The following is a 19,786-nucleotide window of genomic DNA, read 5'->3' on the forward strand; positions in this document are numbered from 1 at the left end:
TTCTATTATCTTTTCTTGACATTTATTCTCGCGACTTTGGTACATATATTATATATTGTAAGCTTGCTGGGATGTTTTGCTTCTACAATGAGAAAATTTACGCAAGGCATATGCCAAGAAATAAGTGACTCAGGCAAGGGCTCTCCGCGATGTTAAGTTCCCAGCAGCAAATTTCATATGAGTATTTGTCGTCCATGGTGACTCCCCGCTGGAATGCGGACGTATTGTATATGTAGTCGAAATGCGTCTTTGAGAAAATGTTAAAAGGGTGTACCACGACGAAAAAGGTTGAAGGGCACTGGCATATGCGGTATTTAGTAGGGTATAACGGGGTAAAAAGCCAATGGAGGCGTTTTCCCCACCCAAATCGCAAAACGTCAAATTGATGGGCATAGATGAATGATAATTGTACATATGATTGATACTTGGACTTTCCGGACGATCGTGGTAGAGTGGGGACGATATCTCACGCCCAAATTCCGAAATTCAATCCGTTTTGACTAATTTGGTGGTGGGTGGATATTATTACGTTTCCCGCTTAGGGTAGTCGTGTTGCCTCACTCTACCCTATACCATCAGTGCTCCTCAGACATCAGTATCGCCTTTCTAAGCGATTCACCTGACACCAGTATGAACAGCGAATAACAAAATGTTTCTGCCCGTTAATGTTCGTCCAAGCAAAAACACAACTGGGCAAAGTCGAGTACCCGAAACACTCGGTTACTAGATTATTCTGAGTATTTCAATTAACAACACGGCCACGTCGCGGACGAAACAACAATCAACAACCACCTTCAAGTCCAATCTCGCACCTAAATGGGCACAATGCAATAAGCGAATCTTAACAAAGCGACGCTGAACGAGTGAACACTGAACAAACATGCATCACGTCGCAGTAAATATGTGGAGTAGAACTTGCGAGTCGACACTCGACATAAAGCAACTGAATTACGATAGGCCAACTACTGTAAACGCTGCGTTGTTGCAAAATCTCAAAAACAATTGCTTTCATGAATCAGACGTCCTTCCGCTGTTCATTGAAATTGAAAACGGCTGTATGCAGGTGAAAAATACCACTACCATGATCGCAATTTCCGATAGTCTTTTTCGGTTCAAGGCTACGAATGCATGAGTGGAGTGGATAATGTAGTAGGAAGTCTAGGAACTATTGGACGACAGGCCTATCCATTCCCTATCCGCACTGCCAGCATCCTTGCCTCGTGATCCAACGCAAACCCACTACCGGAGAGTAGTTCAAATGAATGTTGAATAGAAATGTATTGGGCGTGATCAAAACATTCCTACCCAACAGCCACCGGTGGCTGTAACAACCAGAATCGAGTAAATATATAATACAAGGAAAATATCTAAGCAAATGATAATCACAATGCAAAGAGCTCGCTGACTGCTGGCGGCCGTGACCGTCCCAGCTGGACGATCAAATTTTGCCATAAAATTATATACTCTGCCCAGTGATATTTTATGAAATACAGATTGATTTGGCATTCAGATACAAAAATTACGGATTTCTATCGAAACAGTAACACGATTATACGCTGTAAAGTGCTAAAAACATTGACCGGCATAGAAGCAGGACGCTCATTATGGACATGTCCATTGTTCAATCTACTATTTTCGCAATTCAATAAAAACCACAAACACGTGTGCGGCTAGTATCTAGCTCAGTGGTTCTCAACCAGGGACCGAGAAGCATTGTCAGGAGGTCCGCGAAACCTCTGAAGTGAATAATAGATAACCTAATTTGTATTTTTTCAAGTAGGAATATCACGAGGCTACATCATTAAACCAAGTTTACAAGTCATAAATTCTCATAAAAGCGCTTCATTATTGGTAAAACTCCAAGACTCATATCATGGCCTACTAAAGACTACTAGTAGGCCATGCTCACATCAACAGAATGGCTGCCCGAGATGAAATATTCTACTGTGCAAATCATTTTAATTGCTAACTTGCCAATAGCCTACTGATACAAACATATGTTTTGTTGGAGATAGTCGATAAAACAAAAAAAGTTGGAGAATTAAAGTCAATCACGGTGACTTCGAAATAATCGCAAAAATCCATTTTCTCCTGCGATATACATACCCACTATTCCATAATAACTTTAAGATGAGCTGCTAGATAGAAAGGACCATGCTGGATGTTACATGTTCATTAAAATATCTGTTTCTCAATTTTGGTGCCATATTTGTTGCGATCATACACAAAGGCGTCGTCCGAAGCGGTTCGCATTATTATTGCATTCGCCACCACCTACCTTTGGGGAAATGGATTTTCGGCCCTAGTTCATATCAAATCGAAGGCGTTGATTTTCAAGACACGACCACGTATTTAAAAAAATGCAGTTGCAGAATTCGCTTTGAAATAATAAAAGTTCACCCAATTTCCACATGAATAGTATGATGTTATTTTCAAGACAAGTCATTTTGGTGCTGTTTATCACCACACCTACAGTTAATATTTGCACAAGGCTCCTCCTCGCCACCTCATCCGCGTCAGCGGTGTCTTACAAAAAGCTTAGAGGTGGGCCATGCTATAAGTCGGCAGTTACGGAAAATAAGAAGAATATCGGCCTGGTGTAAATGACCATAGTAGTCGACAAACACCATGAACACCCCAAAACAAACAAACAAGGCAGATGACTGTTGAACAATAATTGAGCTAAATTTAAAATAAAACTTTGGGGGGGGGCAGGGGTATCGTGGCGTGACGGCCAACAGGGGTCTGCGAAGACAAAAAAAGTTGAGAACCACTGATCTAGCCAAGCTGCAGGCCAAGGTCGGTGTCTGATTAAAAGACTACTCCAAGTCTTTTCGGCACCCTCTTACCTGTTCATTATATCGCGATCTTGTGATGTATTGATTTGATAAAAATTTTAATAAAATGATGATGATCCATCGAGCTCTGAGTGCCTACATTAGATATTGGGAAATAGGAGAGCAGGATAAGCAACTACATTAAAATCAACATATTCATAAAAAGATAACGTTCATAACGCATACCATCATTGAAATTATCAAGACACGGCTGGTGCTCAGGCTCAGTCCGAAGAAGGCAACCTGGATGAAATCCGTCCGATACTGGGTCGTTACTCAAGTGAACCCAGAGTCTGATTGGAAAAAAGCAAAGACATTCTGGACGGGGGGACTAGGTGAAGTGTCATCACTCGAAGTGATTAATATTCAAGGGAATGGAGCCGACTTAAGCCGGCGACTGGTAACAGGGTGATTCCGATCGCAGGACTCACAGGACAGGACCATGTTTGACGTATTCTACAGAAAATTGAACAAAACTAAAGCAGGCGCATTACAATGTACAGTTCTTACAAAATCACCAAATTTTGTGCGATGAATTAGTCACCAGTGAGTGTAAAGGACACCATTCGCTGATGGTCGGCGGTTGAGATGGAATACTAAATGACATCGATGTAGGTCACCAGAAGTGATTTGTTCCGAGTTCAGATTTTCAAGTCAAAATTAGTAGCGCACCTATCGAATAATCCTACAGTACCGTGTGAGGAGAGATAGCTACCGTAATTCCCCAAAACCTTTTTCGCATCTACTTACAGAATACAAGCACAGACCCGCCAATCGCATTAAATGTCACAAAAAACTGTCTATAATCACCTGAGCCGAGGCTAACTTGATATTCGGCTTGGAAAGTTTGTTGACACGACGGACAGAGGAAATTTAGCGATTCAAATAGGTCACCGTTCTCTGGATTTCGCGACGAAAAGTTCAGCAGTTTCTTTCACAACAACGCAAACGCCTCGTCAGAAGCCCGGTTTGGCGTCAGGTTGAGTTTCTAGTAATCTCCGCCTCCATAATCGAGTATCAGATCAGGGGAAAAAACGAAAGAAGTGACTTCGTCGTGCGTCAGCGCTTTCCACTGCTCGATTGTCATTTCGGCGTCTTCGAAAGACTGATCTATCGGTTCCGAAACAGGTTCGTCGTCCGGATCGTGAAACTTCTCTAAGTACGGGTGCTGCAGAGCCTGCTCGGCCGTGAGCCTTTCGCCCGTGTCCAAAACCAGCATCTTCTCCAGGAGCTGCACAGCCTTCGGATTGGCGCCGACAAAGACATTAACGAAATCTCGGCGTGGAACTTTCGGCAGGGATTGAATGAACGTACGAGCCGAGTCTGAGTTGATTTTATCTAGAAGGTCGTCACTCGGAGTGCCGCAAAGATTCATGATCCGCTTCAACTGATCGATATGGTCCGTGCCTGGAAACAGCGTCTTGCCAGTCAACAGTTCCGCCATGATGCAGCCCACGGACCAAATGTCGACGGTTTGATTGTAATGCATCCAATTGAGCATGATTTCCGGTGCCCGGTACCAGCGCGTGGCGACGTATCCCGTCATTTGATCTTCCGTCTGTCTGGCCAATCCGAAATCTAGAATCTTCAATTCGCAGTCCTCATTTACGGCGATGTTGCTGGGTTTTAAGTCCCGGTGTATCACGTCAGCCGAGTGGATGTACTTGAGCCCTCGCAGTATCTGGTAGACTAAGAACTGCACGTGGTCGTCGGTCAATTTCTGGGACTTGATAATTTGATTCAAGTCGGCTCCCATGAGATGAGTGACAAAGTACAGGTCTTCAAAGTCTGCCACCGACGCCGCCGGCGTAAACACATCCAACAGACCGATGACGTTTTCGTGGTGCATGTGCTTCAACATTCGAAGCTCGCGGTATGTTCTTTTAGCGTGGGTTACGGATTGAAACGGTCTTGCCAGCTTTTTAACGGCCATCTTCAGCTTCAACTCAGTGTTCATAGATGAGCACACGGATCCATACGCACCGCTACCGATCGGTACGAGATCGATATATTTTGTGGGGACCTCCCAATCTGTCCTGTGTAATTCTGTTCTGTAAAATCCGTCGCGAAGAGGCCGCTCCCTCGAAGACATCTCAACATTAAAGGCCATCATAGAACACTAGCTGAGTCACCTTTACAAAAATAAATACAGCTAAAGCGACCGGATGCCAGTACACCTACTACAATGTAAGCATTCAAAACGATCACATGTCCATCAACAATGTAACCAACAAATCTGGATGCACAACAAATTCACTAAGAATGTGTGTTTAGAGCTGCGACACAAGAATATTTCATACACTAAATGTTCAAAAGGAAAAATAAATGGGATGAAAGATGTGAATTGTGTTAAATAAGTTACTCCTATTCTGTTAGTAGCTAAGCCCGCCATGACAAACTCAGTTTGGGTTTCGAGTCGGATTCAGATCTTCTCATCCAGAAGGCTACATCCGGCCCAGACCAGTACATTAATAGCAAAATGGTGAGTTCTAATCTTAGGCTTAAATTTTCAGTGCAATGTATACTTGGTAGGACTAAGGTTGGGAGGGGTGGATTGGTTTCGTTTTTGTGGCGAAACATTTTCCTGCCTATGTAACCGTAAATTTGAATTCGAAATGCAAGGAGATTTATAACCAGAGATGGCATGCATTTCTGATTAGTACGGATTACATTCTTGTTGTTTTTGTATTCATGGTGTTTCAACTGGTTTCCCGACATATGAGCAGGCGACGCAATGGAAAACGACAGTTGAGCATGGGACACTTCACTTTAGTATGTGTCACTTCAGCATGTTACTTTATCACCCCAAAACTAACCCTAACCCAAAACATAACCCTAAAATGAACCACTATATATATCCTAACCCCAAGCCTTATCTTAACCCAACCCTAAATCCATCCCCAACCCGTAATTTTTAAAACCTACATGCTCATGTGTCGCATGCCCAATTGCCGCATGCTATAATGCAGCATGCTATAATGTCGCATGCTCATATGTTCACGGACAGTTTCAACTACGGTGATCATTTTCCACAAGGCCGATACTCGTAATGAATCGTTATTATGATTCCTGATCAACTGACATGTAACACACTTCACAAGACACAACTTACGCAAATCAGAAGGGGAGGAGGGGCAAAGATAGATCTCCAACACTAAGGACCTCACGAGTCTAGTCAGACTCAAATTTGCAGTTCTTTGTTTCCACTATGGAGAGTACTGTATCACTACACTATATTCACAACGAGAAATCGAAGAAAGTTCTATTGCGTTGAGTTTGATTGTCTCCCATTAGCCCCAGAAGGAGCTGTCACGGTACTAACAAGCTGAGGTTGTCTTTGATTTTGCGAGCAATCAAATTTTGGAATATCTGATTTGCATGATGTTCGTTGTTTCGGCAACTTATTCTACTTCGAATGCATATTGAAATAAAAACAAATTAAAACACAATTCAAGTTTCCCATCCCATTTCGTGGGCGTGGACAGGTCTGAAAGTGCAAAAAAAGTGTGAGACCACTGATCAAGTGATGTACGGAGTTGACCCATCACAGTAAATTATCAATTTTGTTGGGAAACAGTCTCTGAAATCATCATGGCGCGGTAAAGGCACATAGGTACTAAAAACGAACCAATACATTGTTACATATGCTTCGATTAAATTATATCCCGATACAGTTTGCAAAGATCTAAACAGTTAAGGACAAAAAGTTATTTATAACATTCTCTCATGTCATGCAATGACAATGGCAAGGCTACCGTGAGAATTTTCATGAAAAACACAGAACCGACTAGAATCATTGCAATAATAAGATCTAAGTGATTGCAATAGTAATCAAACTAGGCCTATGCAGAAAATCAATGACAGAGTCTTATATTAATTTGAGTTGAACGCTTGTCCATTAATTAAAGAAATAATCAATTTAACATGAGCCATATTTACTAAACACAGCATACGAAACGAAGCACTATGACATTGCACCTACAACCCTACATTGCCGCGACATTATCGAAATTGCGATTAGTCAAGTATATTTATTATAAGTTATTAGTAGTTGAATATAAGTCACGAAGTAGATGGACCCCTCCAAACATGATACCTGAGTGCCAGAGTGGAATTGGTGGTAACGTCACGCGCAACTTTACGTTAAATTCCTCAATTATTCTATGTAAGAAACCCCTCCTCTCATTGCCGAAAACAACCACTGTTTCCAATCAGGCCTGCGTGATACCAGATCATTAGACAAACTTGAACACACCCCGAAAACACTCCAGACACCAGACTGGAATCGGTGGTTGTTTTCGACAACATGATGTGCGTGACAGACGGATTTCTCGCGTGATTGAAAAATTTAATCTGCGTGGCGGAAATACTTTTCGGTCTGATTCGATACTGAATTACTTATTAAACGACACAATGTGCTAAAAGAGACCTGGTATACGCCGGACTAGGGTTACGCGGTATATTCGCTGTTGCGCAAATGCCACGCTTGCTTGCGTTCATTGTAAAGCACAAGCGCCTTATTCAGGATCTGGACTCTGGTATCGCTTTGTGACGTCAGCATACTTTATTAATCGGCGTGATCAGATATCAATGCTCGCGTGACGTTGCGCTTGCCGTTGCAAGCGATTCCACTCTAGTCCAGACATGATAACTGAGTACCAGAACAACGTGAACACACCCCAGACATGATGCAGAGTGAGACCTGCGTGATACCTGCGTTATCTGCGTGACCTGCGTATATCCACAGGGACACAGGGTCATTCCATACAGGATCGTGGCATATTAATTAGAAGGCTTTAGTGTAAACGAATTTCTTGTTGATTTGATACATCCTATGATTTTAGTCATTCAAAAAGCAAGTTTTATAATCCAAATTCCAAGCAACCTTTCGCGGGCCGCACAGAATAGCTCGACGGGCCGCACTCTGCCCAGGTCTGCTCAACGACGAAGAGTACCGGTATAGTCCAGAAATCGGCGACAATCAAGCAATATAAAGTAAAGCACCGATACGTTTGCGAGAGCTATAGTCAATTCAGTTTCTTGATGACCATTGATCACGTTGGCCTGTCCGAACGGCTCCTATTTCTCTACCCTAATAACTTTAACCTGCCGCAATCAAAAATCGAATCCGCAGACCTCCAGCAACAGGGTGAAGTTTTGTTCGCCAACTTTCTAGCCTTCAAAAGGGTGGATATATATTGGTGATGTCAGCAATGTCGGCGATGTCAGCGCTATTATTTGGCATTTGAAGTCAGCAATCGAAATACAAGAAGACTCTCTACGAGGAGGATTTGTGTTATCATGTTCATCAACGGCCAGTAATGTTCAAAATAAATTCAGTATGTTCACAAGGAGGTCAGTCGCTGTATATCTGCATAATAAGGCTTCCTAATCGGTAGGCCGTGGGTTCGAACCCCGGCCGGGTCAGACCACAGATCACTGAGGTAAACCCGTTTACCTTAGCAAGGCCGTAACTGCCGCACCCCAAACCCCAATTCTGGGGCCGAGCTCAAAGGGGGCCCAAAATAATTTCGTGAATTAGCATAAATTATAGGCAGTGGCTATTCGTCCGGAACCGGACGAATAGCCCGCTGCCATAGTCCAGGCTATTCGTCCGGAACTATGTGACGTAACTGAGCACCGCCAGCATACGGATGTGTGACGTAATTATGCGCCGCCAGCATACTGACGTTGCTGAGTTAACGGACTTCGGCTCAGCTGCTTCACGTTTGCATGTTTCGTGTATCGCTGTATATTACCGGAACATAATACCGTCGCTGGTAACCTATCTCTACTATTATCCAAACAAGGGTACTCTAGCTTCTTCCGCCAACGCTAGCGGCTTGGGTTCAATTTCCCGAGGATTATCTGGGCTACTGTACTTTAGCCCAGTGTCACTCGGTCCTAAGCCGTCGATAAGCGAGATAGACTAGTTCAGTGATTTTCAACCTATGTGACGGTTCGCACTGGTGCAAATGAAAAAAATTACAGTGCGAATGACGAAGGTGGTGCGAATAGTGCGAATGAAAATCCGGATCAAGTGCGAATGAAAATCTGGATCAAGTGCGAATGAAAATCGTGAATAATGGTTAATTTTTCAGACATGGACTAATTCAAATAAACCCAATAGGAAATTCAAGGGCTGTGTAACTTTTGTATTGGCGACGCAATTGTAAAAACTTGCTTAACTAACGACGCACCACTAATCGTAGCTCCACAAGCCGTAGTGAATTAATATTTTCGCACTATAATTATTATGTAGCCAAAAGCCTGGTTTCGAAGCTGGTATAGTGGCAGACATACAGTATATCAGCCCGTCTAAGCCCGCGACAGGCTGGAAAAAATTACGTCAAATTGACTTTCTGCTTTATTTCGCTAAACAATCACCATATTATCTTAATAACTGTTCGATTAGCGCGGGGCACGAGGATAGTTGTAAATACCATCATTCCATACTAACATTTGCAAGTTACTGTAACGCACATTTTTACCCCTTCAAAGGTTTGGTTGTTTTTTTTTCGTGGTATTCATGGTGTTTGTAGACCACGATGATATGGTCATTTACACCAGGTCGATTTTGTTCATTATATTCCGTCACTGCCGACTTATAGCACGGCCCACCTCTAGGCTTTTTGTAAGACACCGCTTACGCGGGTGAGGTGGCGAGGAGAAGCCTAGGTAAACCTCCAACACTTAGGTATCGGAATTCTGAAGTCGACCTCGGTCGGACTCGAACGCGCACCCATTGGTGTTGCAGACGCGGATTATACCACTGCGCTATCTCGCCACGCCCCCCCCCCCCTTCAAGGGTTATTGAAGTACGGACCGCAAAGTGTATAATTTTGGGATGACACGGTGCCAGAGCTATCTGTTAATATGTACGTAATATTTGTTGAATTTATTGCAAAAAATCCTGCGATCGTTTTACATATCCAATGTCACTGTGTTGGGAACTGCTGTAGCCAATAAGCGAGACACGCAAAAAATATGGTTTTATCATGATAATTTTAATGACAAAACTCGTCCGACTGTTTTTTTTTTTGTAAAACAAGGTTGAAGACCATGGGAATGAACTAGTGGAGGGTTGTGCAACGAGCCAGTTCAGGCCTATGAGACTCATTCATTTCGAGGCCAACCCCTTCTGCGTCGGGGCACATGAAGACGTAAAATTTTGGCCAACAAACTGCTGATAAAATGCGTTGTCAAAAATATAAGCAGCGACAAAACCTGGGTCTAAAATGACCGATGGTGGATGGCCAAACCTTTCGATATGGATATGCTCCGTTGTCGGCATGGAATAGTCCCGTTCTTTCAATCTGAGTATAAACAGTAGTACAACTGCGACACGCAGAGGAACTTAATTTGCCCGAATTTGTTATCTCGTGCGTCAGGCATGTTTTGTAGAGCTGTGTTGTTGTGGTGTGCGCGTTCTGTATGTAATACATGTCCGTAAAATCGTACCATATAACTGTAATATTAAAATGAATTCCTTTCCAAGGGTGAGGCTCTGGTTGCAAGATGCTACAAAAACTCAGATTTTGGTGGTAGCTGCTTTACTGTTATTAAACTGCTATGAATTCTAAAGTTAGATTGACCAATTGAGCAGAACACGCAGTATCGTGAGTTCATTTGTTCTGCTCATATACTCGCGAGACAGAAGTTGGAGCAACGTATCATGAGGTAGCGAGTTCTAATGTGCCTACTCTCCTTGATCGTATACGTTCTTGTACAAAACCCAACAACTTGTTTTGGGCCGAGAAGGGGTTTCGTGAAATAGTTTAAATGAAAACGAGCGAAAAAAGTTTTCTTTTTAATGATACTTGACAGCTTAAGCTACATATATTAGCCAATTTGTTGCACACTTGAACAAAATGTATAAAAATTGTATAACAATTTGCGTTTAGTTAGTGCGAATGAAATTTATTTTACAAAAAAAGTGCGAATGGAGCTGAAAAAGGTTGAAAAGCACTGGACTAGTTGAAGGACCGGAACTATAGAGATTGTACAATCCTACAATCTCTATACAGGAACAAAGAATCGAATGAAAACGAGAAAGAAGGGCTGTCTGAAAATGGAAGACGCGACAAGATCAAGAACGAACCTACACCAAGCTGAGGTGGAAACCAGATTGAGATACTATGGTCTTCCGGTATCCTAATGTCTGTTCTGTTCATTACATCACATTATGTCCTGTATATCGCATTTTATGTGTGTGTATTTGAAAATGTATCACCCGACGATAATTACTACGAAATTGAATTACAAGCGCCGTGATCAAATATAACGTGCATTCTATACTTCACAAAATTGACAGATTGGATTGGCGATTGGAGGATCCACGTGGGTAGACTACGCGAGTAGTAAGAAGACTCTGACAGTTATCGCAGTTGCTCTCTATCACAATACCCTCAAATACTCCTGTATGAACTGACACTGATTATTTCGCATTCATTTCTATGATGATCTTCCGATCCTTTCGCTACAGCGGGACTGTGGACTTCTGTCCTTGCTTGCTGCATAGTTTTTGTATACTTTTTGATGATCCTAATGTGTAATTGTATTGCAATGCGTCTGTAATACCATCGAGATGCCTTCATCAGCCAATGAAAAGGAATTGGTCGTTGTACATGAGGTACAGAATACAGCCATCCACAACGCGATATATCCCGGGTTACGATATATATCTTCATCTTCTAGCAGACTTGCTGGAAAGAGGGCAAGTTGAACCAGTGTCCAAATACCAGGTCTAATATCAGTTCGGTTTATTCGCATTTTTATCGGTTCAGTACACCACACAAATACTCTTTAAATCCTTAATCCAATCGAAGTTACATTATGGCATCCTCTGTTGGGTATGCTTACCATACGTCCTCTTTTAAGAGGATTTGTCCTCTTTTTTGACTTTTTTGAAAGTGTCCTCGGAGGACGCCCTTTTGTCCTCTTTTTTGAGATTTTGTCCTCTTTTTTGAAAATTTAGGTCAGATTTAGAGCAAATTGCGAGTGATATGCCGCAAATTAGCACAGAAGTGAAGCTTCGGCGGGTATTTCGGAGTGAAAAAAGGTGATTTCAGCTCTGAGCGAAAAGATGACCTTTTTTTTAGTTATCCGCCTGGCAATGTGGAGAGAAAACGGTATTTTTAGAATTCTTGTCCGGTTTTGCAAGTCTAAAATTTCTGAAAAAGTGTCCTCTTTTTAGATTTCCAAAATATGGTAAGCCTACTGTTGGGGGGCTGCCAGTAAAACTGCACTCAAGCCACTGCAAAAGCTACAGCATAAAGTACTCCGAATCATAGCTAGGGGTCTGGCTGCCCATCCAACAAGTCGCTGCTGAAGAGATTCGGCGTCCTAAACATAGAAGATATGCGGAACCTAGAAATCGCCAAGTTTATGTATCAGTTCCACTGCGGTCGTTGCCCCGAATATTTCAAAGACTTCTTTACCTCGGAATCAAAAGCGCACAAGTACAACACACGCGCGTCCACGTCGTCCAAATATCATATGATCGACCGAAAAGATCATCGCTCTATCACATATACCGGACCTGATGTGTGGAACAGTATCCCGCCGGCCATCCGACAGTCGACGAGCATGTCCACATTCAAGTCGAAATACAAGCAATTACTACTAAATAAATACAGTCCATCCTCAAGATTAACGGACCACGACTGACCTATCGATCTCGATTCCCATGGCATGCCGCCCGATTTCTTGTAGTTTTTTTTCTATACTATCTTCTTTACTTTCATTCAGTGTGCATGCCTCCTCTTTACATCGCCTAGGCCCTAGGCCGAGGTGGGTGTCTGACTCCATAAACTACTCCAAGTCGCTTTGACATCTTCCTGTCTTTTCATTGTATCGCATTTTGTGGTGTATTGAACTGATCAAATTGCTAATAAACCAATGATGATGATTTTGGGAGAAGACGGCGATTATTTATTGTTAAGTTCACAGCAGCGGTAGCATAGCAGAGAAGATGCGGTACTTTGCTTAAATTTTTCTTCGGATGGTATCATCGCATAGCAGTGGACAATGTTGGACTGGAAATCACTGCACTGCACGATGTACCGCGTGCTCACTGCTCATGCTCAAGCATCGTGTACTGTGTCTGTCAGATTCACTGTGTGCTACCATACAAACAATGTATTCGATATATTTAAGAGAATGGCGCTATTATGTAGGCTACCGATAACCTAATAGAGATGTGAAAAAAAAAACAGACCGTTAAAAAGTAACAGTTAAGCTTTTCAAGTAGCTGTAGCAGTTACCTGCTAACCCAAATCACAGTTAACAAAATAGCACTGAAGCACATGGCCGTAACATTCAATATAGCCTACATTTATCGTGGTAGTTCTCTGATGTGTTTCATTATTCGACAAGCGAGTGCCATTACACTACAGTCTCAACCGGACCACCACTTCACACTTCTGACAATAGCAGTGCTTATCTTCAACCACCACGACAACCTCGGTTGCAAAATTACATCCATATTTGTCATGAAGGGCACAAGATGGGCGGTTCTGTAAATATACTCCATGAATGGATTTTCTCCTAGCTTTATTGTAAGACGAGGCTAAACGACTCCGTATGATTATAACTTCAATCATAATTAATTGTTAGTTTAAGGTTTGATTTCGGCGAGCTTAGAAGTAAACTAATACATTTGAACTTTTTCGACTAAATTAGCGGTCAATTGTGACGTAGGCTTTACCTCCAATATAATTGCTAAAAAGTAACAGTTAAAAATCACAGTTAAGATTTCAAAAGTAGCAGCTCGTAACTGCTTCAGCAAAATATCGGTTAAGCCCATCTCTATAACCTAAACACATAAACAGCCGAAGTCCGTCAATGCTCAATAATGCCAGTATGCGGTATGTTGGTTTTTAACAGTTACGTCACACAAAACATATATTTGGATAGTTACGTCACACACTTCCGGACGAATAGCCTGGACTACGGCTACGGGCTATTCGTCCGGTTCCGGACGAATAGCCACTGCCTAAACTTTAACGTACTTTCTGAAAATTTATGCAACTTTTTCAAAAAAAATTTCGCGATTTCAAGTCCCTGCGCGATTTCAAGTCGCCAAATATATTGATTATTGGGTACTCTTCCCCCAAGAAAAAATACGCAAGATTAATAGAAATGGGCATATCGGCGTTGGCCATTACCGTGCCACTATAGATAACTAACCTACGGATAGATGGGCAACACGTGACTCACGGTCGAGTGATGCGACAACGGCAGATTTGTTGTCGCTTCATAGCATGAAACGGGAGCGTAATTGCTAATCCCATAGATGACGACCCGAGCGCTCAAATTAAATAAAGTTGATCTTATTTGAAAGCCACAGTCGCGCTGATTCTGATGATATACATTAAGCTTTCATCAAGGCAATGGAACCACTCCGAAATAGCCTTCAAAGTCTGAAAATCGGCATTGTTCTAAACAATTGCAACGGCGCGGCACAATGACCATAACAACGGTCCGTGCGTGGTTGCGATTGTTTAGAACAGTGGTTCTTGACCTTTTTTCCTCCAGCGCCCCCTTTCAAAGATTATCGTGCTCCAGCGCCCCCCTACCTCATATTGTAAGGAATGTAATAAAGACAATGAGTAAGAGGGAGGGTCGTAACAGCACTTCGTCAACCCCCCTAAAAACGATTGCCTTGCGCACCCATAGCGTGATAAACCAAACTTCTGAGGGCTTCGCCCCCAAGAACCCCGTAGCGTGACCTCGATGGTCAGCAAAGTTTGTGTGTCCTGGTCGCCCTAGGTGCCAAGATTTTCTATAATGCATGAATGAATAGGTGGTAATTACATATATATGTCGATGTAAACTTTTTATCCTCTCAGCCCACGTAATCAGATTTTTTTACCAGTAGCGCTGAGTGAGCTGTTGTATTGGAAAATAAAGGGCACGTAATTATTAATTAAACATATTCGGGCGTGCCCGTAGGTACAATTAATTCGTTACCAGGGCCGTAACAGCACTTCGTCAGTATTTTTACATGCGAACAACGTCACTCACAGAACTAAAGAGTAAAACATACGCAACATTAACAGTAATACACATCCATTTTTTATTTTAAACCACTCTTGTAGTACAGTTTCATATAGTGTGGAAGGTTAGAGTCTTTGAAGTTACGATTTGGACGTAAAATGACTTAAGTAAGGAAAATGAGGGCTGCTATGGGTTGACAAAATATGACTTTATATTACTTCATAACGTTCTTAATATACGATATAGCGATGCGGTTTTTGCGTTAAAATTGATTTCAGGACTTACTGATGTATAGAACAAAATATGACTTTAATGACTTTGAATGGCCCTAATAATTATCTAACGTTTGAATTTCTTTACAGGCATATTTGTTTAAAACACCGTCTGTTTATTGTTTATGAGATGCGACCCTATACCAGGCCTATTTTCTTCATTATTATTCCGTAGCACGAACGACTTATAGGCTTTTTATAAGACACCGCTCATGCAAATGAGGTGTCGCAGCCCATTATTGTTGCCGCTGTGGATTATACCACTACGCTCAGATTTGGGCCGTACTATACAAATTTTTAGAACCATGTCTCCGTTACACCTTACTACATAGATTTGGCGCCCGTCGGACTAACTTTCAAGAAAGCCGCGAAAAGTCGATTCGAGAAATTTGAACGTATTGGTTTTTAGAACATTCCCATCGTGCTGCATTTGTCTCGTAATCATGTGACAGACATATTTCAATTGTTCCAGTTATAGTTCCTTCGAAGCAAGCATCATTGGTTACAATTGTTCGCTCTTCAATGCGAGAGCGAGATCAATAACACATTTGGCAATTGCCGTCTATCCGACAGTCGCCGAGCGTGTCTACATTCAAGTCGAGAGAGAGAGATATGATATTCTTTTTCGCCTGCACCATCGAGATGCTTTGACGACGGAGTTGCGATACGGCCTTTATAGCTAGGTCATCTAGTCTGCGCCCCCGTTTTTTTTCTCCTCCATGCTATCCGTGATTGCTGAGCGCCTAGCAGGATAGCTGCGGATACCAATTTTCGAGTCTTTGGTATGACCCGGCCGGGGATCGAACCCACGACCTACCGCTCGAGAAGCCGGACGCATAACCATTACACTATCTCGCTCGAAATACACCCAATTCTACAAAATGAATACTAGTCCGCTATTAATAATACCGGACCACGACCTGACCTATCTATCACACCTCCGTGACATGCCTTTTATATTATCTTCTTTTACTTTTCATTCAGTGTGCAATGTGCATTGTGCAATTGTGCATGCCTCCTCTTAACATCGCCTAGGCCAAGGTTGGTGTCTGGTTCCATAGACTACCCCAAGTCGTTTCGATATCTTCCTATCTTTTCATTGTATCTGAATTTTCTGGTGTATTGAACTGATGATAATTGCCAATGAACCGAACCGAATTCACAATATTTTAATCATAACGGAGGCCTTTTGCTGAGGCTTAGGTAAACCGTCAAATATTTTATCGCCAGTTAACGGATCCACATATTCAGAATAAAGCACCTCCGTCTCATACGTAAAGCCGAGTTTCTCCGCTATTCTTTGAACGTAGTGGTTGAACGCAGTGACTGTAACTTTATGGCAGTTCTTCTCTCGGGCGGTCTCAACGACCATTTTAAAAAGGGCAGTTCCGATCCCTTTACCAGCCCAATCACGACGACATGCAAGATATGATAGATCCATGCAAAGGCCTTTACCTTCAGAAGCTGGTGTACTAGCGTGGCATTTATCGAGGAGGGCGTGGATCTGCCTAAAATTTAAAGGTGCGCTCTCCATGTCAGGAAGTGGTGGGTCTACTACATCCATTTCCATTCCTCCCGTCAAAGTTACTATGGCGCATCCGACTATATCATGTGAGTGTCTCTTGAAGACACCGATGCTCGCCCCCTGGATGAGAGCCTGCTTGATCTTCGTACCACGGTATGCCTTTACGTATGGACATTCAGCATCCAATTTCACTCTAGCCGATAAAGGCTCAGTATTGTTGAATTCATTTCCCATTATTTTCCATACTGTATCAAAGTCTGCTTCATTCAACAACCTAAAATCTGACTTCTCTGGCATGATTCAACCCGCGATTGGCGTTTCATGTGCATATATCGCTAATTTAAGGCCGCTGTTGCAGTGGAATATATAGCTGCGTGTCGAGCATACGTTAAAGTAGCATGCAATTGTAAGAGCAACATCTACTTCGGCAAGTTCGGCTTGGTTTGGTTGGCTTTGTTTGGTAATCGATTATTTGCAGGATTTCGGTCACGTGACCCGTCACGCAATAGCGATCGACCGGTTACTATACTACAGCATGCCATTACAAGCAAAGCTTCTTCTGAAATATTCGATCTGTAATCTGTAGGGTGGACACTCTGGACAGTGGACACGTTCTGTTTGTTCTCTGTTATCCGCAACTTTGTTTGTCGGCGAGCATGTCAGGCCCAAAACAGTACCCTCAGTGAGTTCCGTCGAGCAAAGCATGGGAGGTGAGAGTCAGACATGGGGTAATCGTGATTTGTTATCCGAAGCAATCGTCATAGATAATTTCGCATATCTAATCAATTTCTGTGTTAGAGAACGATTGCTTTTGACTAGTAAAGGAACTATGACAACTATGACAAATTCGTGAAGAAGGAAAAGTGCGATATCAGGTTAAAGATCGCAGAAAGGTAAGATATGCAAACTCCACTGCTCATTATTACCATTACGTCACGAGTATTATAGCTTTGCTCGTCCTTGTGTAACGAAATGTCCACACGTAGTAAATTCATATTCGATATACATGTAGTGTAGATAAGTGCGATTGTAAGAACCACGCATGTCGTTACTCGTAACGGCAGCTCATCGCAATATCTGTATTAAGTGGATTGCAGGCAATAGGCATGCGTGTGTTCTTTGTTCAACTGCCAGCAACATTATTCTTATATTGCCCTACTTGAAACGAGCATCAATGGTTATTTCGCAATTCTTTACTCAACATTTGGATCTGCCACCACAGTAATCTACACCATATTAGCGTGGGTTTTAGCCAGAATCAGGACTATAATACAGCACTTCGTCAACCCTTTCCCCAAACGTTGGTCTTGTACCCGCACCCGCATAGAATGATCATTCAAACTTCTGATTCATGACTGAATTTCGTCAATAACATTGGTAATTGAATATATTCCTATATTCATTTTTTATCCTCTCTCATACCACGTGGTCAGATTTACCGGTAGAGTTCAGGAAATTGGTGACTGCGAAAATTTAGGGGACGTATTTAATAATTCTAACATATTCGGGCCTAATTCCAACACGGCCTATAATTCCAGTACTTCAGGGGTGTCAAACTCAACTTGAGTCGCGGGCCGGGATCAGACCTTCAGATCGCTCGCGGGCCGGACTATCGTCAAATGATTCTAAAATGTTCCCATCAAATATTTTAATGTAACCTGCGTATAACGGTTTCGCATTAATGTTTTCGCTTCTGTGGAGAATTACTTTTTGGTCCATTTTTTCCCAAAGCTCTGACCGCAGTATGCATATTTTGCCTTTCTGGAATTGGATGTGAATGCCAGCGACTTGGTTCCTAATGGTGAATAGAGTAAAACCATAACACCGCTGCCGGGAAGTTATAATGTGGCTTATGAACATACTCGACATTTACTGTCTTGAGAATTGATGGAAGTATTTCTTCCTAAAAATCGAGGCATGTGTTAGATATGTGCTGGATAAATACAAGTATTTTTTCATTTTCTCAAACTTGCTTCGCGGGCCGTATGTTTGATACCCCTGCAGTACTTAATGCACAACTTTGCGGGGTCTATACGCTGAGTAATATTTGACTTGTTGTAATTCATACTTGACTATGAGCCGTTATTTTGATGTTAGTGAAATTTGGTAGGAATTTACTCTTCACAGAGACGATATATAAAGGTCTATATGACCAGTGAAACTCAAGATATATCCTTGTCTGACGGATATTCATCGATGAGCCTGACGCTAGTCTGCAAGAATTATATTTCCGGTTTTCAAGAAGCGGCCTTAGTCGGTTTTAGACATAACTAATATCCCTCATTTTAACATTCATATACACAGAGGTGGTCTGTAACGAAGTACTTCTACTTTTTCGAAGTACTGAAGTAGTTTTCCTCTACTACTGTTACTTACTCAAGTACATCTTTTTTTTTACTTCTACTTCGTAATATTTGGGAACTACTTACTTACTTTTCGCTATTAACAGTTTGTCAAGTAGAAGTAGTTCAATCCCCCAATAGGAAAGATAGCCTAAGAAATTTCGGGACTGTTTTCACGTAGTACCAACATATAATTTTCATAAAAGTCATGTAATACCGAGAATTTTCGTTGCGCTTCGCGCACATTGGATATGGATTGACAAATATGTTTTAACGAAAGTATCGTGAGTATAATTTAGATAGCAGGTTGTATGGTTCCGTTCACACCGCATTGTTGCCTATATCACATATTTCATCACAGTAAGCATGGTCCCCCATAACGTTTGAAACTACCGTTTCGCATTCTAGCATTTACTCATCATATCGTAATCTAACGGTCCATGACGTGTATTAATCTGGAAAAGTGGATTTGACTTTTTTAACGTTAGACCTGTTTAGCAGACCACTGTTGAAACTTTCTGTACAAAAGACATGAAATATATTTTCTGCTTTTTAGAAGTAGCATTTGTATTTCTCTTTCAATTGCGAGCATTATGCGCTGAGTTCTAATTATGGTTTCAGTTCTTTTGTCTGGAGAACATACATGTTGAAGTATAAAAGCAAGTGTAGAAATGCCTTATATTTTACGAAAATACAGCTATACACTATATGGCATTTTTACGGTCTGCCATATTTTTAATTACCGTATACTAATCGCGCAAAAGTGTTAGAGCCGTATCCGACACAGCTTCTCCGTATTGCTCTTCGACT

At 42.0% G+C, this 19,786-nt stretch overlaps 2 protein-coding genes across 2 annotated transcripts; both read right to left on the reverse strand.

Moving 5' to 3' along the window:
- Positions 1–1,259: 1,259 nt before the first annotated feature.
- Positions 1,260–7,982, reverse strand: LOC145451996 (mitogen-activated protein kinase 14-like). The gene has a single exon (XM_080330213.1). It carries the CDS (start codon positions 4,948–4,950, stop codon positions 3,826–3,828), a length of 1,125 nt encoding a protein of 374 aa, XP_080186339.1. The 5' UTR covers positions 4,951–7,982; the 3' UTR covers positions 1,260–3,825.
- An 8,280-nt stretch (positions 7,983–16,262) lies between these two features.
- Positions 16,263–17,092, reverse strand: LOC145452872 (uncharacterized). The gene has a single exon (XM_080331010.1). It carries the CDS (start codon positions 16,929–16,931, stop codon positions 16,269–16,271), a length of 663 nt encoding a protein of 220 aa, XP_080187136.1. The 5' UTR covers positions 16,932–17,092; the 3' UTR covers positions 16,263–16,268.
- Between the last annotated feature and the right edge of the window lie 2,694 nt (positions 17,093–19,786).

Source organism: Botryllus schlosseri, chromosome 12 (genome assembly GCF_051294905.1).
Source record: "Botryllus schlosseri isolate E-star chromosome 12, Bs_hap1, whole genome shotgun sequence".
Lineage (NCBI taxonomy): Eukaryota > Metazoa > Chordata > Ascidiacea > Stolidobranchia > Styelidae > Botryllus > Botryllus schlosseri.

Excerpts from the sequence above, each read along its gene's own strand:
- LOC145451996 (XM_080330213.1), bottom strand. The coding sequence starts at position 4,950 with ATGATGGCCTTTAATGTTGAGATGTCTTCGAGGGAGCGGCCTCTTCGC.
- LOC145452872 (XM_080331010.1), bottom strand. The coding sequence starts at position 16,931 with ATGCCAGAGAAGTCAGATTTTAGGTTGTTGAATGAAGCAGACTTTGAT.